We start from the raw sequence: 27006 nt of genomic DNA on the forward strand, positions 1-27006 counted from the left end.
CATTTGAAATGCTCAGGATGCTGATCTAAGGCGTTTGATTTAATTCCTCTTCCTTAAGCTTGCATAATTTCCTCTTTGTACTGTTGAAACAGTGCCAGTGAGGCATGGCTGGATTAGTGCAATGAGATGTGACTAATGCAAGGTGATAAGGTTTATTGAAGGGCACGTAGGGAAGTTTTGTATGTTGTGTAAACACGGAAAGGATTGACTAGAAACACCTCAAGCTATTACACATTTGACTCGTACACTCCCTTTTTCTTTCCCATTGATGGAAATAGAAGTGTGATTTTCTCTGATCTTGGCACAATGATTCATTTTTGTCTTATTGGCATTTATGAGAGAGGTTAATTAGTTATAATACATTTTAGTTAGATCTTTCTACTGTACTGTTATTCCTGTGGTGTCACTTGCAAATGTTAAGATGCTACTGTTGTCACGTAGGCCTACAAACAGTCGTGTATAAACAGACTGTATTATAGGGGATGTACTGTAACCGCAGCAATGAGCATGACGTTCCTATAGAACTAATGTAGTGTTTCACCTACTGGTATTCTCACTGTCAGGAAATCAAATTGAGTTGTACAGACCTAAACTCCTGTCACCTTGGCTGGACAAGAACTAATGCAACACATAATCATTCTGATGTGTCACTGTAACATTTGTTATGATAATTTGACCCTTAGATGGGGGAAAAATAGGGGGAAAAATCAGACCCGTCTGAAGTGAGTGGTACTGTACTGTACTGTACTGTACTGTACTGTACTGTACTGTACTGTACTGTACTGTACTGTACTGTACTGTACTGTACTGTACTGTACTGTACTGTACTGTACTGTACAAGCCCTCATCCCTGGCCTGAGTATGTCTGTGTGTTAGGCTGTGCAACAGTGTTCGGACAGACCCAGGGACCCATGCAGGGACACACATAGCTGTCTATAGGAGTGGTTGCGCCACTCAATAAGAAACAAAATAAAGGATGAGAACCTGCACAATTTTGGTTCACTGGTGGCGTCTCTCGAGTCTAGCCACCTGTATTTTGTATTGCACGGTTCAAAAATATTGCAACTGGAACAAACTAGTCAAGCTAATACCATTTTCCATGAAACGTAATGTTGTATACACACTGGGCCCCCTCCCATGTATTGGTCCTCCCTATATCCCTGACTTCAAACACCTTGAGATGCTTGTTTCTTGCCTCCCATGTCCCTAGCTGAATTGATTTGAACCTGTTGGATCATTTTGATACATCATCCTCTCTTCACATTATGAAGGAGAAACCTGGATATAAGGTAAGATGTGATTGTCACTTTGTATGGTAGAAATAATGGGTGTATCACCATTGCAGTAGGGTCTCGACAATCTGTGGCAGATGTTATGTCAATGACATTTGCAATGACATTTCTGATGTAAAAAAAATGTTTCCCACTGTGGAATTATAAATGTGATTTTAATTGGCACGTATCGTCAGAAATATGGCCCTTTTCAGTTAGTTTTATGCAATTACACTTGCAGTACAAACTTTTTGAAGAATCACTGGCAAGGTTACATGCACTTTAGATAAGTTTTTTTGTTTGTTTTTTATAATCTTAATTTCCCTCAATGTCTAACATAAAAATCTACACATTGCTGATAAGAATACAAAGGCATTATATTCCTTAATCAAATAGTTATTTGACCATTTGCGATACAGGGCCAGGCAATGGCATGAGAAATAGAATCAAATGAAAAGTGCCTTGTCTGTCACATCACATGCAAAAGCAGAGACATTTCGATTTATTCAATTAGTTATTAACTGTTAAGTTTAACCGTTTAATTCTTTAACAGCGATTACTGAATCAATGCTCTATTTAGTTGGCTGCCAAATAAACCAGCTTAGTGACATTCATCTGTGTCTGTGTGATACCTGGACTGACCTGGATTCTATAGAATATATATTCTATAGAATAGTATAGATACTCCCTGCTCAACACATCACAATTGGGACATCCCAGATGTCACACCAGAAATTGCAAAGACATGTTATTGACTTAATACAACTGTGAAGTCAACTTGGAGAAAAGGAGAGCAAAGGGTTCAAATCTGGACTGACACTCATTGACACTGACACTGACACTCAGCTGATTGTCAGTCAATCACTCATCAATTGCCTGACTAATCAGCGTCCAGTGTGACTGTTAATTGTTTCATTTATTTTCTTCTTCCAAAGATGCATCTAGCTTGCCTTCTGCTGTATCTGTGCTTGGGAGTATTTTCTGAAGCATCTGGTGAGTGCACTGCAATATAATTCTGTATGTCTGTGCCTTATACTGTACATAGTTGGTATCCAGGCATTCTGTGAATTGTAGTAGGTCACTAATGAAACATAGTGTGTTTAATCTGAGTGGATTCGATTTGGATTTTGGACAGTAAAAAAAGAAAATAAATGGAATTGGGATCACTTTTATATCTGCTCTTTGAGCATAGAACCTTCTCAGCAAACATTGTCAATAAGAAGTAAGAAAATCCCAATCTGATCCACTCAGATGTGGATTAATTAAACCAAAATGTATTCCCCTGGGCGAGGGGAGTAATAAAAAAAAAGCTTAGAGGGTAAATGGTGCATTTATATAGTGCCTTTATCCATGTCGCTTTACATAGATTGTGCATCAATTCTATGGATGCATAAAGCTGCCAAAATTCAAATGAAATGGCAAATACGAAAAGTCAATTGAAATAAGATAAATGCTTTTTCATTTTCAGGTCATTAACGCTTTTCATGAGACAAAAATAAATCTAAAATGCAATAGCATTTACATTTAAACTACAGATGTGCTCATTCTATGACACAAATTAGTGGGCAATATTACAATGAAAATGCAATTTATACAATTCAAATGAAATAATATAATGCTTTTTAACCTTCAGATATTGAACGCATTTAAGTGAAAATATAATGCAATAGCATTTACATTTCATCTCCAGGTGTGGTCAGGCTATGACAGAATGAAAAAGCAAAAGCAAATCGCATTGCATTTTCATTTTCAAATAGTACACATGCCAATTTGAAAATTAAAATGCAATGTTATTTGCACCGCCGCCCAGGGTGAAAAGTTGATAACTGATATCAGCCTTACGACCTCGCGTATAGCTCAGGCGATATGCTGCTGACCCATTGGTCTTGTGAATTGGCTGTTCTATTTGGATCCAATATGCAATGTTTTCTCTTTCAGGAGGCAGTGAATGGTGCTATAATGGCTGTGGTAAGGACCGTTTTTACAGTATACTGTATAATGTATATCTGGATCAAAATGTAAAGGAGATTATTCAATGGTGTGTGGTATATTATTATTTCTGTCAGAGCTCACCCCCAGCCACTGGGCCCATATCTCTGATGCTTGTGGAGGAGACAGGCAGTCTCCCGTCAATATTGATACCAACCATGTCGTATCGGACTCCAAACTCAGTGACTTCACGTTTCAGAACTTCTCTAACCGGCATGTCATAAAGTCTCTCAGCAACACCGGTCATACAGGTAATAATACTTGCATCATATATACACATCATCAGTGTGAGCCCTTAATTCCTTTGTCCACCGTGCTCTGATGTGTGTGCATGCTGTGTATAGTAAATGTATCGTATCAACATACCAACAACAGAATAGAAAAACGTACTCTAGTTACAGTCCTCACTCCTCAAACATGTCAAGGCGCCCCACATTGATCTGTATTTGTCCACGGAACCCCCTTTGAAAAGATTGTTTGTCAGGGATTTGTGCCAGGGCCTGGGATTTGTCAAGATATAAAAAGAATGGCAGACCTTCAAACTTACAAACTACAAAATTTGTAGATGTGCTATTTGCTTACAGCCAAAATATTAACAAGGGTCTTAATTGTATAAACTATTATTCACTTAGCTGAGGACCCCCTGGAACCACACCCCACTTTAAGAAGCATGCATGGTATATTGTGTCACCTTTCCTTTGGTTTAGTGAAGTGCAATTTGGAGGAGGACCAGGTAGAAGTGAGTGGAGGGGGCCTCAATGGAATCTACTCTACTCTCCAGTTTCACTTCCACTGGGGAGATACAGATTTTCACCCCGGCTCAGAGCACACCGTGGATGGGTATAGATACCCCATGGAGGTAATATTGCAGTGTTTCACAATCATTTTCATGTCAAGGACCCTCACATTGATTTGTACTTGTCTGTGGACCCCCATCTGAAAATATTTTGTTGCTATTTTAACTAATTTTGCTGGGTACTCCCCAGAACCTCCCAAGGACCTCTGGGGCTCCACATTTTGAGAACCACTGATATACAGTATTGGTTGAAGTTACATCATGATTAAGGGATTACAAGCATAATAATAAACATATGCTTGTTTTTGTTTCGTTTTGCTCAACTGTGTTTACTTGTGAAATTATTTGATCTCCACAGATGCACATTGTTAGCCTGAAGAAAGGTCTTACTGTACAACAGGCCAAGGATGATCCAGAGGGAATTGCGGTTCTGGGCTTCTTCCTAAATGTACGTTGCCACACTAGTTCATGAAGAAAATGTGAGCTTCATGTGAGCTTCTATAACATTTGACAAAAAATTGGGACATCTATACAAGTGTTTATATTATATATAAATAAATATTTAAATATACTGTAAATATATATAAATATTTTACACGTGATCATCTGGACACTTCCTGACATCTCAGGATCAAATCTTAGTTTCGTTCTCATCTGACAAACAATGTTTTGAGACCGCTTACGCATATCAGTCTACGATTTACAGAAGATCGTCACCATATTTCATACAATTAACATGTTTGGCTGATAAGAAGTGTAACATCTGTGCCCAGAGTCACATTGGTTTCTATGCATTTTTTGTTTGTTATGCACTATTTTCATGTATTTTACTATTTTCCACCAATCTGCCACGCTATGAGTTTTTTCTAGTTATCTGCTGGACTATATGCCATGAGAAACCAGCTAGATACATGTGTTGCTATGGCAACAGGCAGTGATTGGGAAGCCCCGCCCACAGCTCACCTGGCTGATGGAGTGAGGGGCAATCACATTGTTTGAGCCACCTGGAGAGATTGACTCTGTCAGTCCAGAGTGGAGGTGTAGAGAGACAGACAGTCTACTGAAGAGGCAAGAGGAATATTTCCCAAAAATAAAATTTGGATTCTACCTTTGGATTAAGAGACCTTCTACCCATTTCTGGAGTTTGGATGCGATTGAGGACGGTGGTAAGAGGAGACTTACCACTACACAGCATTGACTAGCCCCTCTCGAAACCCCCTGGGTCAGCCCAATCGATTCGTGCCGAACCGGGCTACCCGTGGGGGTCCCTGTGCGTTACTGTGTTTTCGTATTTAAATGATAGAACGCGGACATAAATATCGTCGGATACGTCGTGTCTGTGCCGTTTGAGGGCTTCTTTTAGTTTGAGTTATTCTGAATGTGTGAACTATAAGTACCTATAAATACCGCTGCGAATTCTCCTGTGGAAGCCGTTAAGTATTTTTGTTTGACCGATTTGGTCGCTTTGATTCTTCTCTTCCTACCTTGTTTATTGACACCTCATTGTACCGCCTATCTGGCTAACTAGTGGCTATAGCTATGAGATCAGAGGCAGGAACATACGTAGCCACGTACAAGCCAACCGCACAGCGGGAGGCGGTACAATAAACGGTAAATAAACAAGGCAGGAAGAGATGAATCAAAGCTTCCAAATCGGTCAAACATAAATTTAAAATACTTAACGGCTTCCGCGTCACAGGAGAATTCGCAGCGGTATTTATAGGTACTTATAGTTCACACATTCAGAAGCCCTCAAATGAACAAAAGCCCTCAAACAGCGCAGACAGGACGTATCCGACGTATTTATGTTTAATTATGTGTGCGTACCCGGTGGCAGGGTAGAGGTGGAATAGGACCCCATGGCTACTGGGTCTCCAAAATGTCAAACTTCAGTACCATTGGGTTCTGACTTGTAGGGCTAAGCATTGACTGGGTTCCATTTTGGATTTATTTTTTGGACATTTAAGTTTAGCTTTGGACAGTGCCAGGACACTTGAACCTCACACCCATCCCTTTTGAGGCAGTTTATTTTATTTTGATTTAATTAAGTGACTATTTTGTTATTGAAAACTTTATTTAGTTTTGAGTTAATAAATCACTGTTATTTACTGATTTCTGTAGTGATTCCTATTCTGAACTGACCCACCACCTCCCTCATTTTTGCTATAATTGGTTTATTTAATTGTTATTATTGTAACCGTTATAGAAGTCACAACTGAAATGATTTCATCCCATGCATAGAGTTCCTTGTGATGGAGCCTAATCCTCGAGAGGAGAATGTAATTATGGCTTGATGTATGTTTGTAGTGCGCCTGTATATCTCAAGATGTTCACTGCAACTGCCTTTCCACCAGGCAGAGACGCATGCCCCTCTGAAATAAATGCTGAATAAACGGCTTTATTTAATTTTATGACAGGGGCAGCCAAAGCAACAGGTTTTATTTGTGCACCACTTGACAACTTCTCTTTAGTTTTAATAGCAGGGCAATGCTTTTTCCAATGCCTTTTACTGTGGCAATAATGACAATTGTCAAGGTCATCCTTTTTCCATGAACCAGCCTCAAATTGAGCACAATCTGAAGCTCCCTGAGCCACAACAGGTTTTTCAGTAGGCCTACATCCTGGACCACTGGTCTGGTGCATACCCCAGTCCTCACCAAATTATTTGTGGGTTAAACAATACTCATCAGCCAACACGGCTGCTTCCTGAGGTGTTTTAACTTTTCTCTCATTTATGTAGGTAGCAATAGTAGCTGGAACACAGTATTTAAACTGTTCCAGAGTTATCAAGTCAGACAGCTCTTTAAAGGTTTTAACCTCTGATGCCAAACACCATCGGTTAAAGTGGACCAACATCTCTCACAAATTCAACAAACGTTTGATCTGTATTTGATAATAAAGAAAACACTAACACCATCATTTATTCTCTGTAGGCAACAGAAGAAGGAGCTTCTACCTCACAAACATGGGAAGATTTCACATCTTACCTGGAGAACATCTCCTCTATAGGTTGGTCCACTGTTTCACTTGTGTGTACCCTGACATGGTCCCTGGTGAGGTGTGACTGTCATGGCAGAGGCAGACCCCTGAACACTGTTTGTGCCGAAGTTGACACTTTGGCCTGAGGGTGGCACTAGAGGCAAGGTCATGGGCGTCGCTCAAATAGTTGGGGATTCTTTTCCAGGGAGCATGAATGTGCTCAGTAGGTTTTATAGCAATCCTCCTAGTACATTTTGGCATATCTTGTAAGCAAGTAGAATCTTTGGCCCCAGATTGGTGCCTTCATTGACCTGACGATGACCGACTCAGTAGACTCGTCCATCATGTGTTTGCACAAATTGCACCTAAATGAAAAGAAAATATTTGTAATAATGGAGCAAGTTATGCACCGCTTTGTCATGTTCTGCATGTGAAAGCAGCACCTTGACTGTGGCTGTTCAAGTACAGACCTTGATCGTCTCTGTAGCTGTAGAAGTTCATTTAAAGCCAATGTATTTTCTATTGATAGACTCACACAACATTGACATCACACACAACATCTCTATCAGTGATCTGATTGAAGGTGTGGATCTGACCAAATTCTATCGATACATGGGTTCCCTGACCACCCCGGACTGCAACGAAGCAGTGGTTTGGACCGTGTTTCAGGAACCAATTAAAGTCAGCAAAGAACTGGTGAGTGCACACACACACACACACACACACACACACACACACACACACACACACACACACACACACACACACACAGGTTTCTTTTTATTGTAGATTGTGTCCAATATCACATGACCCTAAACTAGAGTAGCCTATAGTGATAGTGGTCTGCATTAACTGAGCGAGCAGTATAGCAGCCTTCTTGGGGACTTATAGTAGCAATGTTGCTACTATTATAAGAAAAAAAAAATTAAACCTTTGGTAAGAATTGAATTGTTAAATGTTAAGTGTTAAGAAGGCATGACTTCCCCCATTTCTCTTACTTTGCTAGGGTATTTACTATTTAGGAATTTCAGATATGCTGGGAGAGTATTCCACTGAGTGGCTGCGACGGCGTAATAAAACACATATTTTCCCTTAAATGCCCTGGGTAAGATCAAATGAACTTGATCCCCTCGTTGACTAGCTGTGAGCATCCCTCACTCTTGACAGGTATTTCTGAGCTGATATGATATGATAGCCTATAGCACTTTATTGTCAGTTCACACTGAAGTTTGTCTTGCGACCCAGCAGCCAAGTATGCAGAACTGCCAGAACACATGTATACATTACACACATTTGACATAACACAAAGAACAATTTACATACATAAAGACATGAAGACAAGAACAATATCCACCGCGTAGATTACCCTGTGGCTACTACAACTCCTGATTAAGCCTCAAGGTCGACTGATGGACAAAGGACCTCTTTAGTCTGACATTATTGTATATGCTGGTACACCATATCTTGCTAAAAGATTTAAATGAATGTCATGAAACCTTTAAAACTGTCTGGGGTGTTCACATAAGTCTGAGTAGACGATAAAATGACAAAGTTTATTTTGAAAGTGAAATATGTGTTCACATTAGCCTGAGTAGTTTCTTTTAAAGTGAAATATCCCTTTATGTCTGCATGCTATTCAATGGCATGTCTACTGTACATAATCTCTCCATCACCCTTATCAGTTTTTTCATACTGTACTACGCACTAATGCATTTCATCTCTATGTGTTATCTCGGTGACAGCTACCAGTATTTCCTCAAACGGGCCATTAGTTACACGCGTATCGGTCGTGTCAGTCTGTTCATTGCCTGCAGGTTTGTCAATCAGGTGACTCCCTTCAGGGATAGTAGGCTATTACGAAATAATACTATTGGTTTGACGTCATGCATGGCTGGAGCGCTTCTCTAACTTGACATACCAATGTATACATCACTGACATACTGTACAGATGATTCACTTAATATTTTATGTTTCAGAAATCTGTGTGCAAATGCACACAGAAAAAGAGAAAAGCAGATAAGCATGTCAAATGGATTTCCTTTCAGAGGATTAATGTGACATGTTGTGAGACTATCGCATGAGGTTAAAGTCATACTGTTGTTTAACATCCAGACATGGCTGGAAAGTTGGAACAAACCATGAGTCTCAACGACCAATTTATGTCTTGGTTTTTTAGATGAAACGATTCCCAATGAGGACTGCGCTCAAAAATGTGTATCGGCCAAAACAGGATCTACATGGACGCTATGTTTATGCTTCCCCTGCGATTCCAGGTGAGCATGGTCTGGAATGTCGTGGAATCACTACCAACGACCTTTGTGATGAGATTAACCGAACAAAAATGTATCTGTTTTTGTTTTCTTTCTTTTGTTTCATTCTGTAGGTCATGGATGGTGCTATCATCATGATCACTGCAGTAAGTAGATTGATTTCTTAGGTGCCCAGCCCTTTTTGGGTTGACACTATTACGATACATACTGTACACAAGATATCAAAATATTAATTCTCCTCAGATTACTACAGTCCCACTAAATGGCATCTTCTGCCTAAATCCTCCTGTGATGGCGAGAAGCAGTCACCCGTCAACATAGAGACCAAGAGTGTCATGAAGGATGAGAAACTTGGTGCTTTTACCTACACTAAGTTTGATGACAAGCACTCCATGAAGTACATTGTTAACACAGGTCACACAGGTTGGTGTTGAGGGTTCTATTGTTTTATTCACATTAAACTTGGCATTCCTATTTAAGACATCTTGTTATATAGGTGAAAACTTCTCCAAAATAGCATAGGCCTAATTGTATGATCAATTTACACAAGTCGTATGTCAGTGTTGCACGGCTAAAATAGAAGATGTGCAAGATCATGACACGCTGTGAACTTGTAGGTCAGATATTTTTGTATTTTGTCCATGACATGTCATCCTTTTGGTGTTTTAAACATTATGTTATAATTTAGCTATTGAAAAATAGCAGATCTACAAGCTCATAAGTCTGCTATTTTAGAAAAATCGTGTAAATATTTATTTCAGAAAACTGGAGGATTTAGAAGATTTCTTTTTAATTTCGAGGTCTGGCCTAACTGGGTTAAAGGGGCATTTCCCTTAAAACGCTTCTGGGGGGATTGTAACGTATACTCTGGCTTTTGTATGCTCCCCAGACAGTTTTTAAGTTTCTTGATTCAATATCTACATATTTGATATCTAGATTAATTAAAACCGATATTCTAGTAATGAATGAGTTGTCCTTATTTTTTCAATTAATATATATATTTTTGAACACATGGTATAACATGGTTAACAATATGAAATGGGAAGTTGCATGGGCTTATACTGTATAAATATTGAATTAAGCAACTTCAACTTCAACTTGATTTGTTGATGTTGAGTGACAGATTTTATTTAACTCTTAACGTGCTGCCTGTACTCACTTCTCACTATACTGTAACTGTACTCATCTCTGCCTGCCGCCAGTGAAATGCGTGCTGAAGGATGATATGGTGGAGGTGTCGGAGGGGGGCTTAGGTCACACCTACTCCACCCTGCAGTTCCACTTCCACTGGGGAGATAATTCGGACAAATCTGAGGGTTCAGAACACGCAGTGGATGCCAAGAGGTACCCAATGGAGGTACAGTAAATGAAATCAATCCAGCCGTTGAAGGTTTTTGTGAAACTTTTTTAGCATAAAATGTTACACTCTCCCGATTGTACTGTACATTTAAATTACATTTTCAGGTTGGGATAACAATTTTATATAATCAGTAGAGAGAACCAAATATAATTTATCTGGTTCAATTCTATATAGTGTGCCACTTTTGTCTGCTTTTTCACTTCTAATGTCACTTATTTATCCTGTATCAGTTCTCTCTCCTGATTGGATAGAATTGGTAGCTGGAGAGACCCCTAATAGGCTACAGAACAAATACTGTAATATAGCAGTGGTTCTCAAACTGTGGGCAGCTACACACAGGGGGGTCCTCAAATTATTTTGAGGTGAAAATGTTCACAATATTTATCTAGAGAAATTTTTTCGGGCGCACGGTGGCACAGTCGGTAGTGCTGTCGCCTCCCAGCTAGAACGTCCTGGGTTCGATTCCCGCTGGGGACGCCGTGGGTGCTGGCGGCGTTCTCCCTCCTCCGCGTCATCAGTGCCCATACCCGAGGCGGGGTTGGCAAAAGGGCCCCCCTGTGTGGAGTTTCCATGTTTTCCCCGTGTCCCCCAGTGTAGTCACCCTCACAAAAAACATGCAGTAATCCTGGTCTCTAAACTGCCTCCCCCTGGCCAGCCGGGGCGCCTGATGGAGGGGAAAGGAACAGGTTGGCGGAGGGTGTCCAGTGCCCAGGATCACATTAGACACAGGGGTGAAAAATGGGTTAGAAAATCGTGGGATAAAGAAATTAACAAAACAAAACAAAAATTATTTTGGGGGGTCGCGGCCTGACTTTGATTGATTGATTGAAATCTTTATTAACAGTTTGCAGAATTACAGTACATTTCAAGCACAAACTCAATACAAAGACTGTTAACTGTGAGTGGACAACCCAATTAAGCCTTACACTTGTTTACAACAGGGTCCACATTGTTCAATTCATCAAAACATTTAGAGACAAACAAATAGACACTTCTATGTAGTTAAAGAACAGAACAGGAATTCATCATATAGGAAGCGAAAAGGGAAAAAAAGTATATATACAGTGAGGGGAACAGGGGGATAAAATAAAAGAAAACGAAAGACAGAGTGTAGGGCGCCTGCACACAACACCATGCGTTGATGCCAAGTTTGAGAACCAATATTTTGGTATTACAGCACTGTTAAATGTTGGTTTACTGATATACTGCCATCTTCCAGCTGATGCTTGTCAAATCGTGCACAATCGGTTCATCATTTTTCAGATGCACATCGTGACCAAGAGGAAAGATTTAACTGTGGATGAGGCAATAAAGACTTCAAATGGACTCGCTGTGCTAGGGTTCTTCATTGAGGTAAAGTGAGCATGCTGCATTATCCTAACCCTAACCCCAACTTCTGATAAGGAAGGAAAGAAATACATGTGTTTGAGTTCATAATATAGATAATATAGCCTACTGTGTAGGCTACTTTAATAACAGCAATAATGTGACCTTGTACAGTATACACGCACGCAGGTTCTGTGAAAGCTTCTATCCGATGAAAAGAACTAAGGATATTACCCACAAATACGCTTTACTGTTATTTATCTTTCAGGCTGTGAATGTCTCAAAGAGGAGTGACTGGACACTTGGCTAAATTAAATCTTTTCTTCACCACTTATTAATAACCACTTAAGACATACAGTGTATGCACAGCAATTAGCGAAAATAGCCAGTGCTGAGAGCTTGTAGATTGGCTATATTCATTATTGTAGAAAAACGATTTGATTTTTTTTTTATTGCAGATTGACTAAATGATTGTTTGTCCCACACCATTTCTGGACTAGTTTGACATTTATCTTATTTAATTTTATTTATTATTCTGCCTAAATGACATGGCCATAGGCTACTAGATTTAACCCTACTGCATATGTTGAAGACTATACCTCTCACGCTGCTCATCTTGTGATAGCATATGGAGGTCCATATAACTTGTCTTTGGAAGTAACATTTCTGAATGATTTCTTAGGCCAAAGATGGTGGAAAGTCACGTGCTGAAACAGGACATGGAGATGGACATGGAGGTGGGCATGAAGATGCAGATGGGCATGGAGAGGTAATTGAAAAAGCTCAATATTTATCAACCTGACTCTGTTGCTGAACATTTCTATAGTCACATTTTGAGCACTTTGGTCAGATGGTGGCCCCATATCTTTTTGGCCCCCATATCCAGATTCTACTGGTCGAATGACAACTGTCACTCGACAGAAATCACACTTCTCTGTTGAGTGACAGCTGTAGAAAAGTTTGCACAATGACGTATACATTTGCCTAAATAATAAGCACCAGTCTTAGTCTTTTGATATACACAGTACATAAAATAACCTACATTGGAATTTTAAGTGAAGAGTAAAATCTCCTTATTACAATGAATGAAATGTCTCTGTAGGGTGGGAGTTCCGTGACCAGCTCTGATGCCTGGAAAACCTTTACTTCATACCTATCTTCTGTTCAAGACATAGGTACGTACCGGTACGCACGTCTTGAGCCACTTAAGCCCTATTACCTCTACCTCCACTACAATGAATAGTGAAAATAGCTGATCACGATGCAACACATTGTGAGCTTGTAAATTGTTTTGTTTTTTCTCACCATTTTGATAATATAATGACATGCCCTAAATTGCATAGGGATAGCAGGTTTCAAAGTGGTTAAAATCCTCCCTCTATCAAATCAGGAAGCCAAGCTGATATCACCCAGGACATTTCCATTGATGACTTAATTGGTGATGTGGACCGCTCGGCATACTATCGCTACAATGGCTCCCTTACCACTCCCACCTGCAATGAAGCAGTGATCTGGACTGTCTTCAAAAATCCAATCAAAGTGGACACAAAACTGGTACGTGTCACTTACTGCTTCAGTGCAACATCTTATGTGACCGGTTTCTCTGAAGGCTGGGACCGAGGCTACCTGTTTCTAATGTTTACTCACACTATCCTCCTCCTTATGGAAACTACAAAATGATGGAGCTTGCACGAAAAACACAAAAATACAAAATCCATAGATGGATTCTGCTAACAATATAAGTAGAGTAATGTAATACTGTACTATGCAGATGTGAATCCCTTATGGCCTTTAACCACTTAAAACCTTCAAATTTGTAAACTAAAACAAAATCTCTTCTCTCTGCTAGCTGTACTACAAGCTCACAAGGCATTCCAGTGCAACAGGTAGGGATTTTGTAGAATATGGAACAGGGATGCTAGGGTTCATGTGGTTATAAACTCAATACTTGATCCTCTCATTCACATCTAATGCAGTTGTTAATCAGCTGACTCTCAGAGCAGTTCACAGAATATCTGTAGCTGTGCAATCTGGGAACCCATTTTGGTCAAAATAGTAAAATATATTGTTTTAATGTATAGCCTACTCTACTCCATAGCATGACACTGTCACTTGCTGCACAAATTGATTTACAAGTTGAGCTTAAAGACCAGGTCTTGTCGGTAAGTGTCACCATAGTACTACGGAGGACAAATTTAGCTTTCAAATTATAAATTATGGCGAGTGTTTAAAGCTGCGTTCCTACAGTACCTGCTATTCAAACTGGGCCTCCCACCTGAGGGCCAGAACTTCTACAGCTGAGTTTAAAGGAAAAGCCTGTTTGGTCAGGGCAGATAATAAAATAAGGCTGTGTGTGTGTGTGTGTGTGTGTGTGTGTGTGTGTGTGTGTGTGTGTGTGTGTGTGTGTGTGTGTGTGTGTGTGTGTGTGTGTGTGTGTGTGTGTGTGTGTGTGTGTGTACACAGTATATTGCTATGACAGTGGCTACGTCATGACAAGGTTTATCTAAGGTTCATCTCAGATAAAAACCACTGATACATCCTGCAAAACTATAGTCAAAGGCTCACACTTAAGATGAAGGAAGGTCTGATAGATTACTGTATAGCTTGTACAGTTGTTTGAAGAGCTGATGGGTTGTTGTGGTAGCGTGTGACCTGTTTGACTCGTTTATCTTAAAGTCTGCAGCATTTCTGTCTGTATAAGTGACATGTAAGTTACATGTTTGAGATGCTATGGATATTTTTGTATTGCATGGGCTTCTCTTCTGCATGTGCAATGTATTGACTGAAGCTATTAACTTTGCAGTTGCTTCTAATAATCGATTACAACAAAAAATATCATTTAATCCCACCAGATGAAATTGTTCCCAAGCCACGCGGGGTACAGCAACGTATATCGCCCTCAACAGTCCCTTCATAGCAGGAAAGTTTATACCACAACTGGAGCCAGTGCTACAGGACGCCTCACATCACTACTTCTAGTGGCCTGCCTGTGTGCCTCATTGTTGAAATAGTTTGGTTGTAACCAGAGAGGCCCCCCTGTGTATTATAGGCCACTTAAAAATTTCAGAAATTAGTTTGGAAATGCGTGTTTGGTTAACTATTATTTATTTATAAAATGTATATTTTTTTGAATTACGTCATCAAATCTATTAAAGGAAATGTATAGGGAAATGTATAACGGGTCAGAAAAAAGGTCACCTATGTTGATGTTCATGATAGTTGTATCCATCACATTGCAATGTGCTTATAGATTTGGGTGTTTGTGTGTGCTTCTTAAAATGACTTAACACTTTTTACTCGATTGCCATACAATGTATTTTGTATAAGTAAAAGTACAGAAAACTGTACTTTTACTTCTACTCCAGTGCAGTACATCTTGAGGACAATATTGCACTTTTACTCCACTACAATTACTTGAAAACGTACTAGGTACTGGACATTAACTACTTGTGTAAATTTCGGCCATTTGAAAATAGCCTATCTACAAGATTTCATATGAAAAGTATACTTATTTTCTACTTTTGGTACTTTAATGAGTTAGTTCAGAATTTTGGACTTAAAGCTGTATAGGAAATACTTGCATTTAATATAGTGGTTTCAAAGGCATTCATTAATTGATTGCCTGATTCCCATGGTGAGAGTTCTGGTTTGGTTTTGGTGAATATTATAGTTCTGGTTATTTGGTGGGGGTCTGGGGCCACCCATTAAAAATAAATGTATCCACAAATCTAGCGTAATTTGTATTGTTGACCTATTTTTACCATATAGCGCAACATTTGTTCAACTTTGACCCCTCTGTCACATTTTCTGTGTCCCATATCACTACGCCAGCAGCAGAACAATTAAGCGCACATTCTCGGGCCCCCCTAGAACCGGCCCTGGATGACAGTTTAATATGTTGTGATGTTTTGTAGTTCTCCTTTCATTGTATAAAAGGATAGTCCGTGTCTTGTGGACAAGGACTATATGACAAGCAACTTCATGACAGTTCAGAGGTGTTATGACCCCATAGGCCAAGACGAGAAGATGTCATCTTTGGGCATGGGGCAGTCACGTTGATATTATTGTAGCATCACCCCTTGATCTGGTGTTAAGTCGTTATCAGGCGGTCAAAAGTGGTCTTCTGTCTTCCTAAAGGAATTGTTATTGCACTCTTCTTATCAATGGCCTTGGGGCCGGCCCACCGGAACATGCGCTCCTTTAGCTCCGAACACAGGCACAGGGCCTGTGTCATCTGACGCTACGTTAAGTTAACAGGACGTATGTAAATTGTTACATATACAAGAAATTATTGATTGAGAAAGCAGATCAAAACGTATCCATCTGTCCTTCCAGAAAGATATGATTTAAACCAGTCAAGTGCAGCGTTACTGAGTCCGATGGAGTGAAGGCGGTTGAGTAAAATGTCATGGTCGACAGTGTTGAACGCATAATGTCCAGGATAAGCAGAGAGGGGATGTCATGGTCGACAGTGTTGAACGCATAATGTCCAGGATAAGCAGAGAGGGGATGTCATGGTCGACAGTGTTGAACGCATAATGTCCAGGATAAGCAGAGAGGGGATGTCATGGTCGACAGTGTTGAACGCATAATGTCCAGGATAAGCAGAGAGGGGAAGCCAGCATCAGCTGCCATCAGGAGGCCATTTGTGACCCACCAGGGCGGTGTGGGCGAAACAGAAACAAGATTGAAGTTTTTCACAGAGGTTGTTGAGATGGTTTTGAAGCTGTGTAGCCACTACTTTCCCCAGTATTTCTGAGAGGAATGGGAGGTTTGAGTTAGTTGGCAAGAATGTCTGCGTCGAGGGTGGGTTTTTCTGAAGAGGGGAGTAAGAATTGTAGTTTTTAGAGCGGATGGAACGTGGCCAGCCTGCAGGGAGAGGGTGATGGTCTTTGTGATAAGGTGAGTTATTGCACAGATGTCGGATTTGACTATGGCGATGGGAAGGGGTTTCAGGGCTCAGGTAGAAGACTTTTTGACAATGCTTGCTGTGTGGTGTTGGCGAAGCAAGAGGAGGGGGTGTACCATCCCAGACTGTGGGACGACAGTTGGGACAGGTGTAGTGACAGAGTGGGAGATGATCAGAATCAGAATAAACTGTCACAACGTAGCTTTACAAGTAAAAAAGTTTAAAGGGATAATTGAAAACCTTGCTTCACAAACAGCACAGCTGTTTTCTTATCTTATTGTGCGGCTGTACAACCGTACAATAAGGACATTATTCAAGGTGTAACGTTATTCACAGTGCAACATTATTCAAGGTGTGTATATAGTCTGCGGGTGGTTCAAGGAGGAACTAAAGTCCAAGTCAACTAATCCTGGTATAGTCCACAGTAGGGTCAGGAAAAGCAAAAAAAGTGAAGGTCTAAGGTCAAACTCCACAGACATTGCCTGTCATCAGGCCGCTGAGCAGGACATCGCCTTTCATCAGGTCGCTGTCTTAGAAGGTCGCTGCAAGCATGAGTCTCATGCCTTGCTCAGCGTCTTGTTGACAGACTCATGCCATGCCTCAGCAGCCCGGAGAGAGAGAGAGAGAAGAGAGCGGATGTTGTCTACCTTGGTACATTCCAAGGTAGACCTGACACATTCCAGGCCCTCGTTGCCTGAATCTAGTCTTCTGTCTCTCCTGTCCATTAAGGATGAGGTTTCCCGCATACCCAGTATACAATAACTACAGTAGCTACCTGGTGTCAGAATTTGGGATGTAACAGTTAATCGAACTAATCGATTTGTATTTGTATTGTATTTATTTATTCAGCACAGTATAAAAACAACATAGGGACATACATATTTAAATATAAGAAGGGTAAAGTGCTAGGCAAAACACCCAAGGGGCTTATACGAGGCCTCTACCTATATAAATTATAATGAAACATTGTACATAGATATAGAATATCCAGAAAACATGATTGCAGTATATAAAACATGATCAAAACAACAACAAAAAACACAACAAGAACATGATTAGAAGTTTTGGTCTCTATCTACATGATTAGAGAAAAGAATAGATTTAATCTATTTAAAACAAATCACACCTGTGTGAAGCGTGGGGCTCTTATCATCGTATATCATCATTGCTGACTTCTTACTGGCAGTTGAGAGTTTTGAAAACCTCCTATATACTGTACAACATATCAATGTTTTTTTTTATGTTTTTAAGAAATTATTTTAAGAAATTAGTAGGCTACTTTTGGGAGAGCAAATCTCAAGTCCCTCCAACCCTACAATAAGGCGGCACAAGAGATTCTTAGTTCTATCCCTGGGGCCTCATACACATGTAGATTGAAAGATTGTTATTAAAAGATTATTATATATATTTTACTGTCTGTCATGGCAATACATTCATCCTGATAGTTTCAACCTGCCGACTACTGATCTGGAAAATCTGTCACTCTTTACAAATCCTTTTTGAACACAGAAATTAGTTAAATAAGGTGGCATGTGCGCCCCGAGGCATGCTTAAGTCTTGAGTGTAAGTCAAGTTCTCAACGTAATATTTCTCTGTAGGTCTTGTAAGGTGGAAGAACCAGAAAATCTTTCCTATGGAATTCATCCAAGAATGGTGTATGTCAATCAGGTCACAAGTTATGTTTGCCGTCTTGTGACCTGAGCAATGATTTTATCTGTAGACTGTGTCGGCTAAATCTGAACTGTTACTTCCTATAGAGGGTATGCGCATGCATAAAGTGATTGGCAGATCGAGTGGCAAATCGAGTGGCAAAACGAGTGACAAAGTGAGTTTAATGTTGATTAAAGTCATTTAATGCAATCAAATATGACTTTTCATTTTGGATGTATGGGCTGTCAAGGACAGAAAGTCGTTTGCCACTCAGTAGGCATTTCCGCATAACTTCCTGGTATGATGATGATGTCACGCGCATACCCTCTATTGTACGTGTCAACATCTATGTCTCGGATGACATAGATGTTTTATCTGAGGTTATGTAAGGTTCGGACCGTCTGGGCGCCAGCCCGACGGCGTGCCGCAGGTTCGACTCCTGAGCCTGACGGCCTTTGCTGCGTGTCACTGCCCATCTCTTTCCCCCTTTCCTGTCTGTATACGGTTCACTATCAATAAAGGCATAAAAGGCCCAAAAAGAAGAAAAAAAAGGTTATCTAAGGTTAGTTGGGCTTTGATGAAATATAAAAAGAAAAAGATTAATAAATGCAATGATTAATAAATATATATATATTTTTAACACATTAGGTTGCAACAGTAATGCCACAGACGAAAAACAGTCTAAGTCCACACTATTGATCCATAATGTATAAATGATAGATACGGGTTCAGGACAACGAGGCCTTTTCGTGGAGGGGTCAGAATGAAATTTGGACTTAGACTGTTTTTCGTCTGTGGCATTTTGACAGTAGCCAATAGTTAACAGTAGCCAATAGTTTTCATATAGTATGAATGATTCTTTTTCTTTTTCTCAAGTCTGCTCGGAATCAGACTTACATGGGACCAAAGCTTCATCCATCCATCTATCTTTCAACCGCTTATCTGTAGTCGGGTCGCGGGGGCAACAGCTCCACTAGAGAGCTCCAGATTTCCCTCTCCAGAGCAACATTAGTAACTTCTTCCGGTGGGATCCCGAGGCGTTCACTGGTGGTCCGTGAAGGTGTTGCATGTGGTCCCTGACCATGCAATTTATTGTATTGGGTTAGGGTTAGAGAAAGTTGAGAAACAATGCAGTAAATGATCTGGTGACAAATGATGATGCGTCGATGTTGTCAATAATAAGTGTCTGGTTACTCATAGAATAAGTTACAACAACAGCAAGAGAGAGCATGAGTTTAATATGGAAGGTTAATTTCTTTCCCCCACACCACGACCATATCCCCCCTCCCAACATAACAATGGTCCCCAGGTTGATTCTCAGTCAGGGTGGTGGTCCACAGGTTGATTCTCAGTCAGGGTGGTGTTCTCTGGTTCATAATCAGTTGAAAACCACTGTTCTAGACAACTAACGTGAGAAGTTTGGAAATTTACTTTACTCCCAAAATATGGATGTAAACCTACCTCAGAGATTGTAGCGAAAAGTTGTTCTCAGTAAAGTGAGAGCTTGGGACATGTGCAAAATGTGTTGGACAATGTCTTTGGTCGTGAGTGACTGACTGGTGACACTTAATTGTCACAACATAAGTCTGTTAGTTCTGGGAACAATTTAATGTGCTTAGCTATAGCTATGCTGCAATGAGTACTGTGAACTTGATTAAGGAGGAGTTTATGGCTTTGATTGCCTCTGCCCAATATTGGTCTAAAAGGGCGATTCCTATGTTCTGATTAAACAGTTGGTTAAACAGATTCCCCCAGTAGTTTGTCTACATTTTATTTTATTTTATTAAGATTTGGCAGACACAGGCTATGAGAAAAAACATATTCAAAGAGCCTATCACAGATCTGCAGCTACTCAGTCAGGGCAAGGTATATATGATAGGGTTTATGTATACTGAATGTTGGATGATTAATGATGATTAAGTCCTTGAGCTTTATGTGATAATACTGAGGAGGTGATTGTTTGTTTGGTGTACAATGTACATGAAAAACTTGTTCGCCTATCTTGATCTTGAAACGGGGGTGATGGAAGGTAAGAGGCGTGCTCTGCTGAACCGAATAAAAGAGAGCTGATCCTTCCCCAGGGACAACTTTAAGGTGGCAACTGGCAACAGGTGTTTTGTGAAGGTAAGAAACGTTTTATTTTTTGGGGTGTTTTTTCTTACATTTTTATCCCACGGTTTTGCAACCCATTTTTTCACCCAGTGTCAATTATCTAATGTAATCCTGGGCGCTACACAATTTGCTTTTCCCCCTTTAAATTTAGGCTAAATTGATGTGCTACTGTAGCCTTAATGCCCCCTTGAGGCATAGCTTAAATAGAGCTTTATGGTCAATGGGATAACTTTGCGGGAAGCAATGGCGCACTTTAATTGCCAATTGAATCACTTGATTGCAGTCTATTGATCATTTAATTTCACAGTTCTTTTGCATTTGATTTGAGTGACGTGAATTGCTGTCACTCACTGTTTTCTGTCTGTTTCTTTTTAGATGAAGTGGCTTCTTGTGTTGGTTTCTTGCGCTCTCTTGTCAAGCTGGGCTCTAGTCAAGGCGGATGATTGGACTGTAGTCAAGGCGGATAAGGCTGTAGTCAAGGCGGAAGTCAGGGCTTCGGACGCAGTCGGTAGGCCAAGTGTTTGGTTTTATTTTACATTTGTTCATTTTGTTTAGATATATACCATATTGGTAATCCAGTTGCATATGCATGGCCGTATGGCTATAATGAACCTTTTGTTTTTGTTGTTTTCTCCCGCAGATTGGTGTTACCATCTTCCAAGTTGCAGTAAGTCTATTGCGCATAATATTCCTTGAAATACCTACGCAAGTATACGCAGACCAGTGGTACTTGACGTGTGTTCGGATATAGCACACAGATCAATACAAGCTTGTTGATCTGCCACAAAGGTTTGAAGTGGGCCCAGGTCTAAGGGAGGAGCGTTAATGACACTTTGGTCCGAACATTATTACTTCAGTTTTACTTTCATTTATATTTTAAAAATGTAGGGCCATCCAGGCTTTAATATCTTTTAAACATTCAAAGAGAGGGGATAGGGGGGTGTTGCTATTTCTATTTAGGCATGTATATTTTGGAGTCATCTGCGTATAGATGATAGGAGATGCCATGTTTTTTAAGATGAGTCCTAGGGGGAGAAGATATAGTGAAAACAGGATGGGGCCAATAATTGAACCTTGGGGGACTCCAGATGACAGGAAGAAGATGTATGATGACCAAATTTAACTGAGAAGGATCTATTGCAGATTTGAACCAGTCTAGGACGGTATCCCTGATACCTACACTGTGCTCCAGGCGTGATATTAAAATATTATAGTCTATTGTGTCAAAAGCAGCAGTTAAATCTAAGAGTAAAATAATTACAGTGTCACCATTTTCTGTGGAAATTAAAAGATCATTAAAAACTTTGAGCAGTGCAGACTCAGTGCTATGGAAAGCTTTAAAACCAGATTGAAATGTTTCAAGAATGTTGTGCTCATTTAAAAAAGAATACACTAGTAGTATCGAGTCCTGACTCTTGAGGGGCTCCGCTCAACCATATGGGATCTAAGTTGTTAATAATACAATTATGTGATTAATACAATGAACACCTACTGTAGCTGCTTGACTAATTGAAACTCTTGTGTTTGTGCTCTTTTAGACTATACCCGTTGGCCGACCATTGCTCCGAGTCATTGTAATGGTACCAGGCAGTCTCCCATTAACATCGTCTCGGCATCAGCCACCGGCGACTCCCATTTGGGAGCATTCACCTTTACCAAGTTCGACAGCAACACGTCATTGACAAACATCTCCAACACTGGCAAAACAAGTGAGAGACCTTTTCAATGTTGTCGGGCAAGCAGAAAGCTCTTATATCCATATACGTAAATTAACGCCCTACTTGATTATACTATAGCATCACAGAAAAGCATCAAAAGTAGGAGATCATGCGTTTTGAGCATGTCGATCTTCTAGTTTTAAATTTTAATCCGTTTTGGACATAATGAGGTTTCCACCCGACAGACTTTATTTTATTTTGAATGCAGTACGTGGTGGCACAATGCCAAACATTATGCAGCATTTCACGGTTGCAATTAAGAATATTCATCATTAATGTTGCAGCTAAAGCTGGGGCTGACTTTATTTAAAGGGATATTTCACTTTCCAAAAAACCTTTGGTCATGTTATCATCTATCATCATTTTAGCTGCCCCGCCCACTTCCTATACAAACCCATTCAAACTCCTTTTTAACCATGATAGATTAATCGAAAACACCTGTCCTTTTCTCTGGTGACCGATACTGCCCTCCTAATACGTGAGGTAACCGTGTTTTGAAGTTGAAGTTACAATGGGTTTGTATAGGAAGGGGGAGCAGCTAAAAGGAATATCAAATGAAATCTCTAAATACTGAATCAAGCAACTTAAACTGTCTGAGGTGTTCACATAAGCCTGAGTAGACGATGAAATGACCAAATGTTTTTTTTTTTAAAGTGAAATATCCCTTTAATGTGCTGCTGGGTAACTTAGCCTATATGTCATGATGTATCAGTTATCTATGTTTTTTATTTTCTTTATAATAATCTAACCAGAAAAGTAACTGAGCTGTCAAATATAACTGTATTGGAGTAACAAGTACAACATTTACCTCTGAAATGTGGTAGAAATATATGCACATACAGTTTGCTTCAGTAAGAATACCTCAAAATTGTACGTAAGTACAGTACTTCAATTACTGTGTAATTTAAGAAATGACCATAGAGAGCCTATACATATATGGTAATTGGGCTAAATTGTTTTTTATTGAGAACACACTACTCATGTGTGTCCCTGCCTTCATTTTCATGTGAGGATTACATAATGGCTCAGTGGATATTATGAATAGATCTGGTCACCTCCCATAGTGCCTTCAATCTGTACACATACAGTACAGTACCTGACAATTACCTTCCTCTTTGAATTGTGTTTGTTCAACTACAGAATGATAACTGTACAAGATGTTAATAATATTTCCTGTCACCCCCACCCCCCATCCCCGAACACACGTACACACGCACGCACGCACGCACACGCACGCACGCACGCACGCACGCACGCACGCACACACACACACACACACACACACACACACACACACACACACACACACACACACACACACAGTCAAAGTAGGACTTAGTGGGGTCAGTATTTCAGGAGGTGGTCTAGCTGATGCCTATGACAGCCTGCAGTTCCACTTGCATTGGGGCAATGGCTCTTCAGTCGGCGGCTCAGAGCACACTGTGGATGGCCATAAATACCCCATGGAGGTATGTTTCAAATTAATGAATAATCTTTTGTATTGTATTGTAGTATCTGTGTAGCTCAGTCGGTAGAGCACCCACCTTTGAACTAAGTTTCTGTGTTTGATCCTGGGCACTGCCAACTCATTATAAAAATGAAATGAAATTCTATTTTATTAATTAGGGCCTACCTAGGAATTATTTTGTGTAGTTCTTATTCTGGTTGTCGTTTCCTGCCTGATGATTACAAATCAGTGACTACAACAACATGACGTAAGTTACCATCCGCTCCCGACCGGATCACACTGCCATTTAGAAACACACCAGGCTTTCCACATCGGAGGAAAGCCTGGTCTGTTTCTAAACCGCCGATGCGAGGTTAGGACATCTGGAGGTGCAGGAGTTCTGAGACCGCCCATCAGAACTTCTGAGTGACTACATATATATTATTATATGTGTCACAGTTATGTCCTCCCTTTCCGAAAACCTCGGAAGCAGGGAGCATGTATTTGCGCTTATGTCGTCCAGTAAGTACTAGTGGGAGCTGATGGTACTGTACGTGTTTCGCTCCAGTGGCTCAACCTCAGCAATCCCAGTGTTCTAGCACATTGTAAAGGGAATAGAGAATCGTCCTTATTGTTCCTCAAAATAAACCACTTACTTGTTTCTTAATTTCTCTCCCTCTTAGTTGCACATTGTCAATATCAAGTCCTCATATAATGGGGATGGGGGACACGCTGTCGAAGACTCCACTGGGCTTGCTGCTCTTGGGTTCTTCATAGAGGTAAAGAAGGGGATCCACATTAACATCAGGTGTTAATAACGGGACCTACAGTATATGTGGTAATCCAGTGTTTACTGCACTTTAACAGGAAATGTCAGGTGACGCAACTGAATCACCTGCAAGCTGGAACACCTTGACCACCTACTTGTCCAGCGTTACACAGCACAGTAAGCATTTGTTTTTCATAATTTCCCTTGAAATTTGACCTTGTAATTAATTAAATGAAGGATCAGCTGCAGTTCCTTCACCAGTCAATGCATCTGTCTACAGACCAGCAGGTACCAATAACTGCTGCTCGCCTTTCCCTGGATGATCTGTTAAGTGGAGTGGATCGTACCAAGTACTACCGCTACCTCGGCTCATTGACCACCCCCTTATGTAATGAAGCTGTAGTTTGGACTGTGTTCAAGGAAACAATCAAAGTCAGCAAAGATCTGGTGAGTTTCATTTTACATGGATTCAACCGATTTGAAATCATATAATGTTACAGCTCTGATAAGAGGTTCTGTAGTTCACTTTTTCCCAAATAATCGGTCAATATATACTCATCTTTGGGGGACACCCCATTTTAAAAAGAAATTATTTCAAAAGATCTTCAAAGATAACATAAAAAAGGATTTTCACATTCAAAAGAATGTAATAATTTTAAATCTTAAAAACTTTAGGAAAATAGCAGATCTATAATGTGACGCATTGTGATCTTACATTGGCTATTTTCACTGGTTTGGGTACCAGAGAATGTCAGGATAATACGTATGGGAACCACTGCTGTAGTTGATGAACTGATGTGATGTCTTCCCTACAGATTGACCTCTTCAGCACCAAGCTGCATGTTGGCGACTCCACCTCACAGCTGATGACCCTCACTTTCAGAGGCGTTCAGCCGGCACAGCCAGTGACAACCCAGGCCACAACAAGTGGATCATCCAAAACGTGTTTCTCTCTAGGCCTCATGGCTCTTTGCCTACTGATCTGGAGTGCTTAGAGTTATAGGCGCTAACCTCATCATTTTAAAATCAACTGCCACCTGTGACATTGTTGTCGAACACCGATATTGGTGGAGGAAAATGGTTGTCTGTGTTTAAGTTGCTATTTGCATACCCATGTCTCCCTTATTTTTCCATGTCACCTACTGACTTGTCGTCTAGTTGCGTGGGGGTGGGAGGTTCTTACAAAGCTCTAGAGTTTAGAGCTTTGTATGATCCTCCCACCCTCACGCAACTGCACAATGCTCTTCTATGCAGCATCACTGACCAGTGCTTCCCCTCAGCTTGGCCCGGTGTGACCGTTCTCATCTGACCTCACCTTAACAAGGTGTTTTTGACCACAGAACTGGCACTTATACTGGATTTTTTTTTCTGACACCATTTTCTGTAAACTATAGCAATGGCAGGAATTTATAGATTATAGATATGAACACCATTGAAATGTATTTCAGGGGTTGACACAAACGGTTGCCCGACTGCCCGTGGCAAGTAAATAAAATGTTCGGGCAAGTGGAGTTTGCTTCCAGGTTGCCCGACGAGCAAGTGCATTCCGTCTTCATTAAATATTATTGGCTATTCTTTTTTTTTCTTTCTTTTTGTTTTACAAATAGCAGTTTAACAAATTCAGTTTATTTCAAAGTGACTGTTGTCACTCGCCAGTTTTTAAATCGCCAGATTTAACATTAATTTTTTATAATGAATTACTTAACTAATTACTTGCCCGATGTGCAACCTGAGACCTTTAGTGTCAACCCCTGTATTTTATTAACACCCGAACAGAACAGCACGCACAAAGTAACATTAAACGGATGCACCTCACAAGACCACTCCCAGTGTAGAATCAGCATGATAAGTGTAGTTGAACCTACTGGTTACAGTTTATTCCATCCATTCCTTGCAGAGCTTTGATTTTGTCCACATTGATTTGAAGCACAGAATACTGTGGACAAACACACACACACACACACACACACACACACACACACACACACACACACACACAATGTAATCCAGGTGATAATGAAGATCTCAGCTAGAACTGTGCTGTTGGTGTAATGAAGGACTGTAATGAAGGACTGATGTTACTCACCATCATTTATGACAATATTGTATGCTCTCTTTCCCTGTTATACATTTGTGTACTATCATGTAAACATGCAGTAGTGGTGAGAGCATAATGAAAAACACTATTATTTATTTTTCCATTTGTAAATGTTTTACAACTACTTTTTTTCTTTTCTTTTCTTTTTTAGGATTGTATAACCTAATTTGTTTAATAAAATATATTTAAATCAATTAAGTAGATGAACTCTGTGCTCAGTCAAATTCTTTGGCCTACTGCTCTCTCACAAGTAACCTGCTGCATAGGCTATATATCACACAGATAGTCTGTACTGTAATTATCTTTTGACAA

The 27006-nt window shown here is 40.2% G+C and overlaps 1 protein-coding gene across 1 annotated transcript; it reads left to right on the forward strand.

The window, feature by feature from the left end:
• Positions 1-1160: 1160 nt before the first annotated feature.
• Positions 1161-25726, forward strand: LOC308333592 (uncharacterized protein). Its single transcript, XM_080790051.1, has 26 exons — positions 1161-1289; positions 2207-2264; positions 3210-3239; positions 3338-3511; positions 3968-4119; positions 4415-4504; positions 6990-7065; positions 7565-7731; positions 9212-9308; positions 9419-9451; positions 9549-9728; positions 10508-10662; positions 11929-12018; positions 12674-12760; positions 13094-13166; positions 13382-13545; positions 14844-14992; positions 20632-20674; positions 21038-21170; positions 21303-21329; positions 22201-22371; positions 23704-23849; positions 24511-24606; positions 24695-24773; positions 24877-25043; positions 25412-25726. Exons 1-26 carry the CDS (start codon positions 1266-1268, stop codon positions 25589-25591), a joined length of 2841 nt encoding a protein of 946 aa, XP_080646177.1. The 5' UTR covers positions 1161-1265; the 3' UTR covers positions 25592-25726.
• Positions 25727-27006: the final 1280 nt, after the last annotated feature.

This window comes from Protomyctophum bolini (assembly GCF_963924005.1).
Source record: "Protomyctophum bolini genome assembly, chromosome: 18".
NCBI lineage: Eukaryota > Metazoa > Chordata > Actinopteri > Myctophiformes > Myctophidae > Protomyctophum > Protomyctophum bolini.

Bases quoted from the DNA above. Each gene is read 5' to 3' on its own strand.
- LOC308333592 (XM_080790051.1), top strand. From the start codon at position 1,266: ATGAAGGAGAAACCTGGATATAAG. The intron at 9,309-9,418 runs GTGAGCATGGTC...TTCATTCTGTAG, and splicing joins TGCTTCCCCTGCGATTCCAG to GTCATGGATGGTGCTATCAT. The intron at 13,167-13,381 runs GTACGTACCGGT...CTATCAAATCAG, and splicing joins ATCTTCTGTTCAAGACATAG to GAAGCCAAGCTGATATCACC.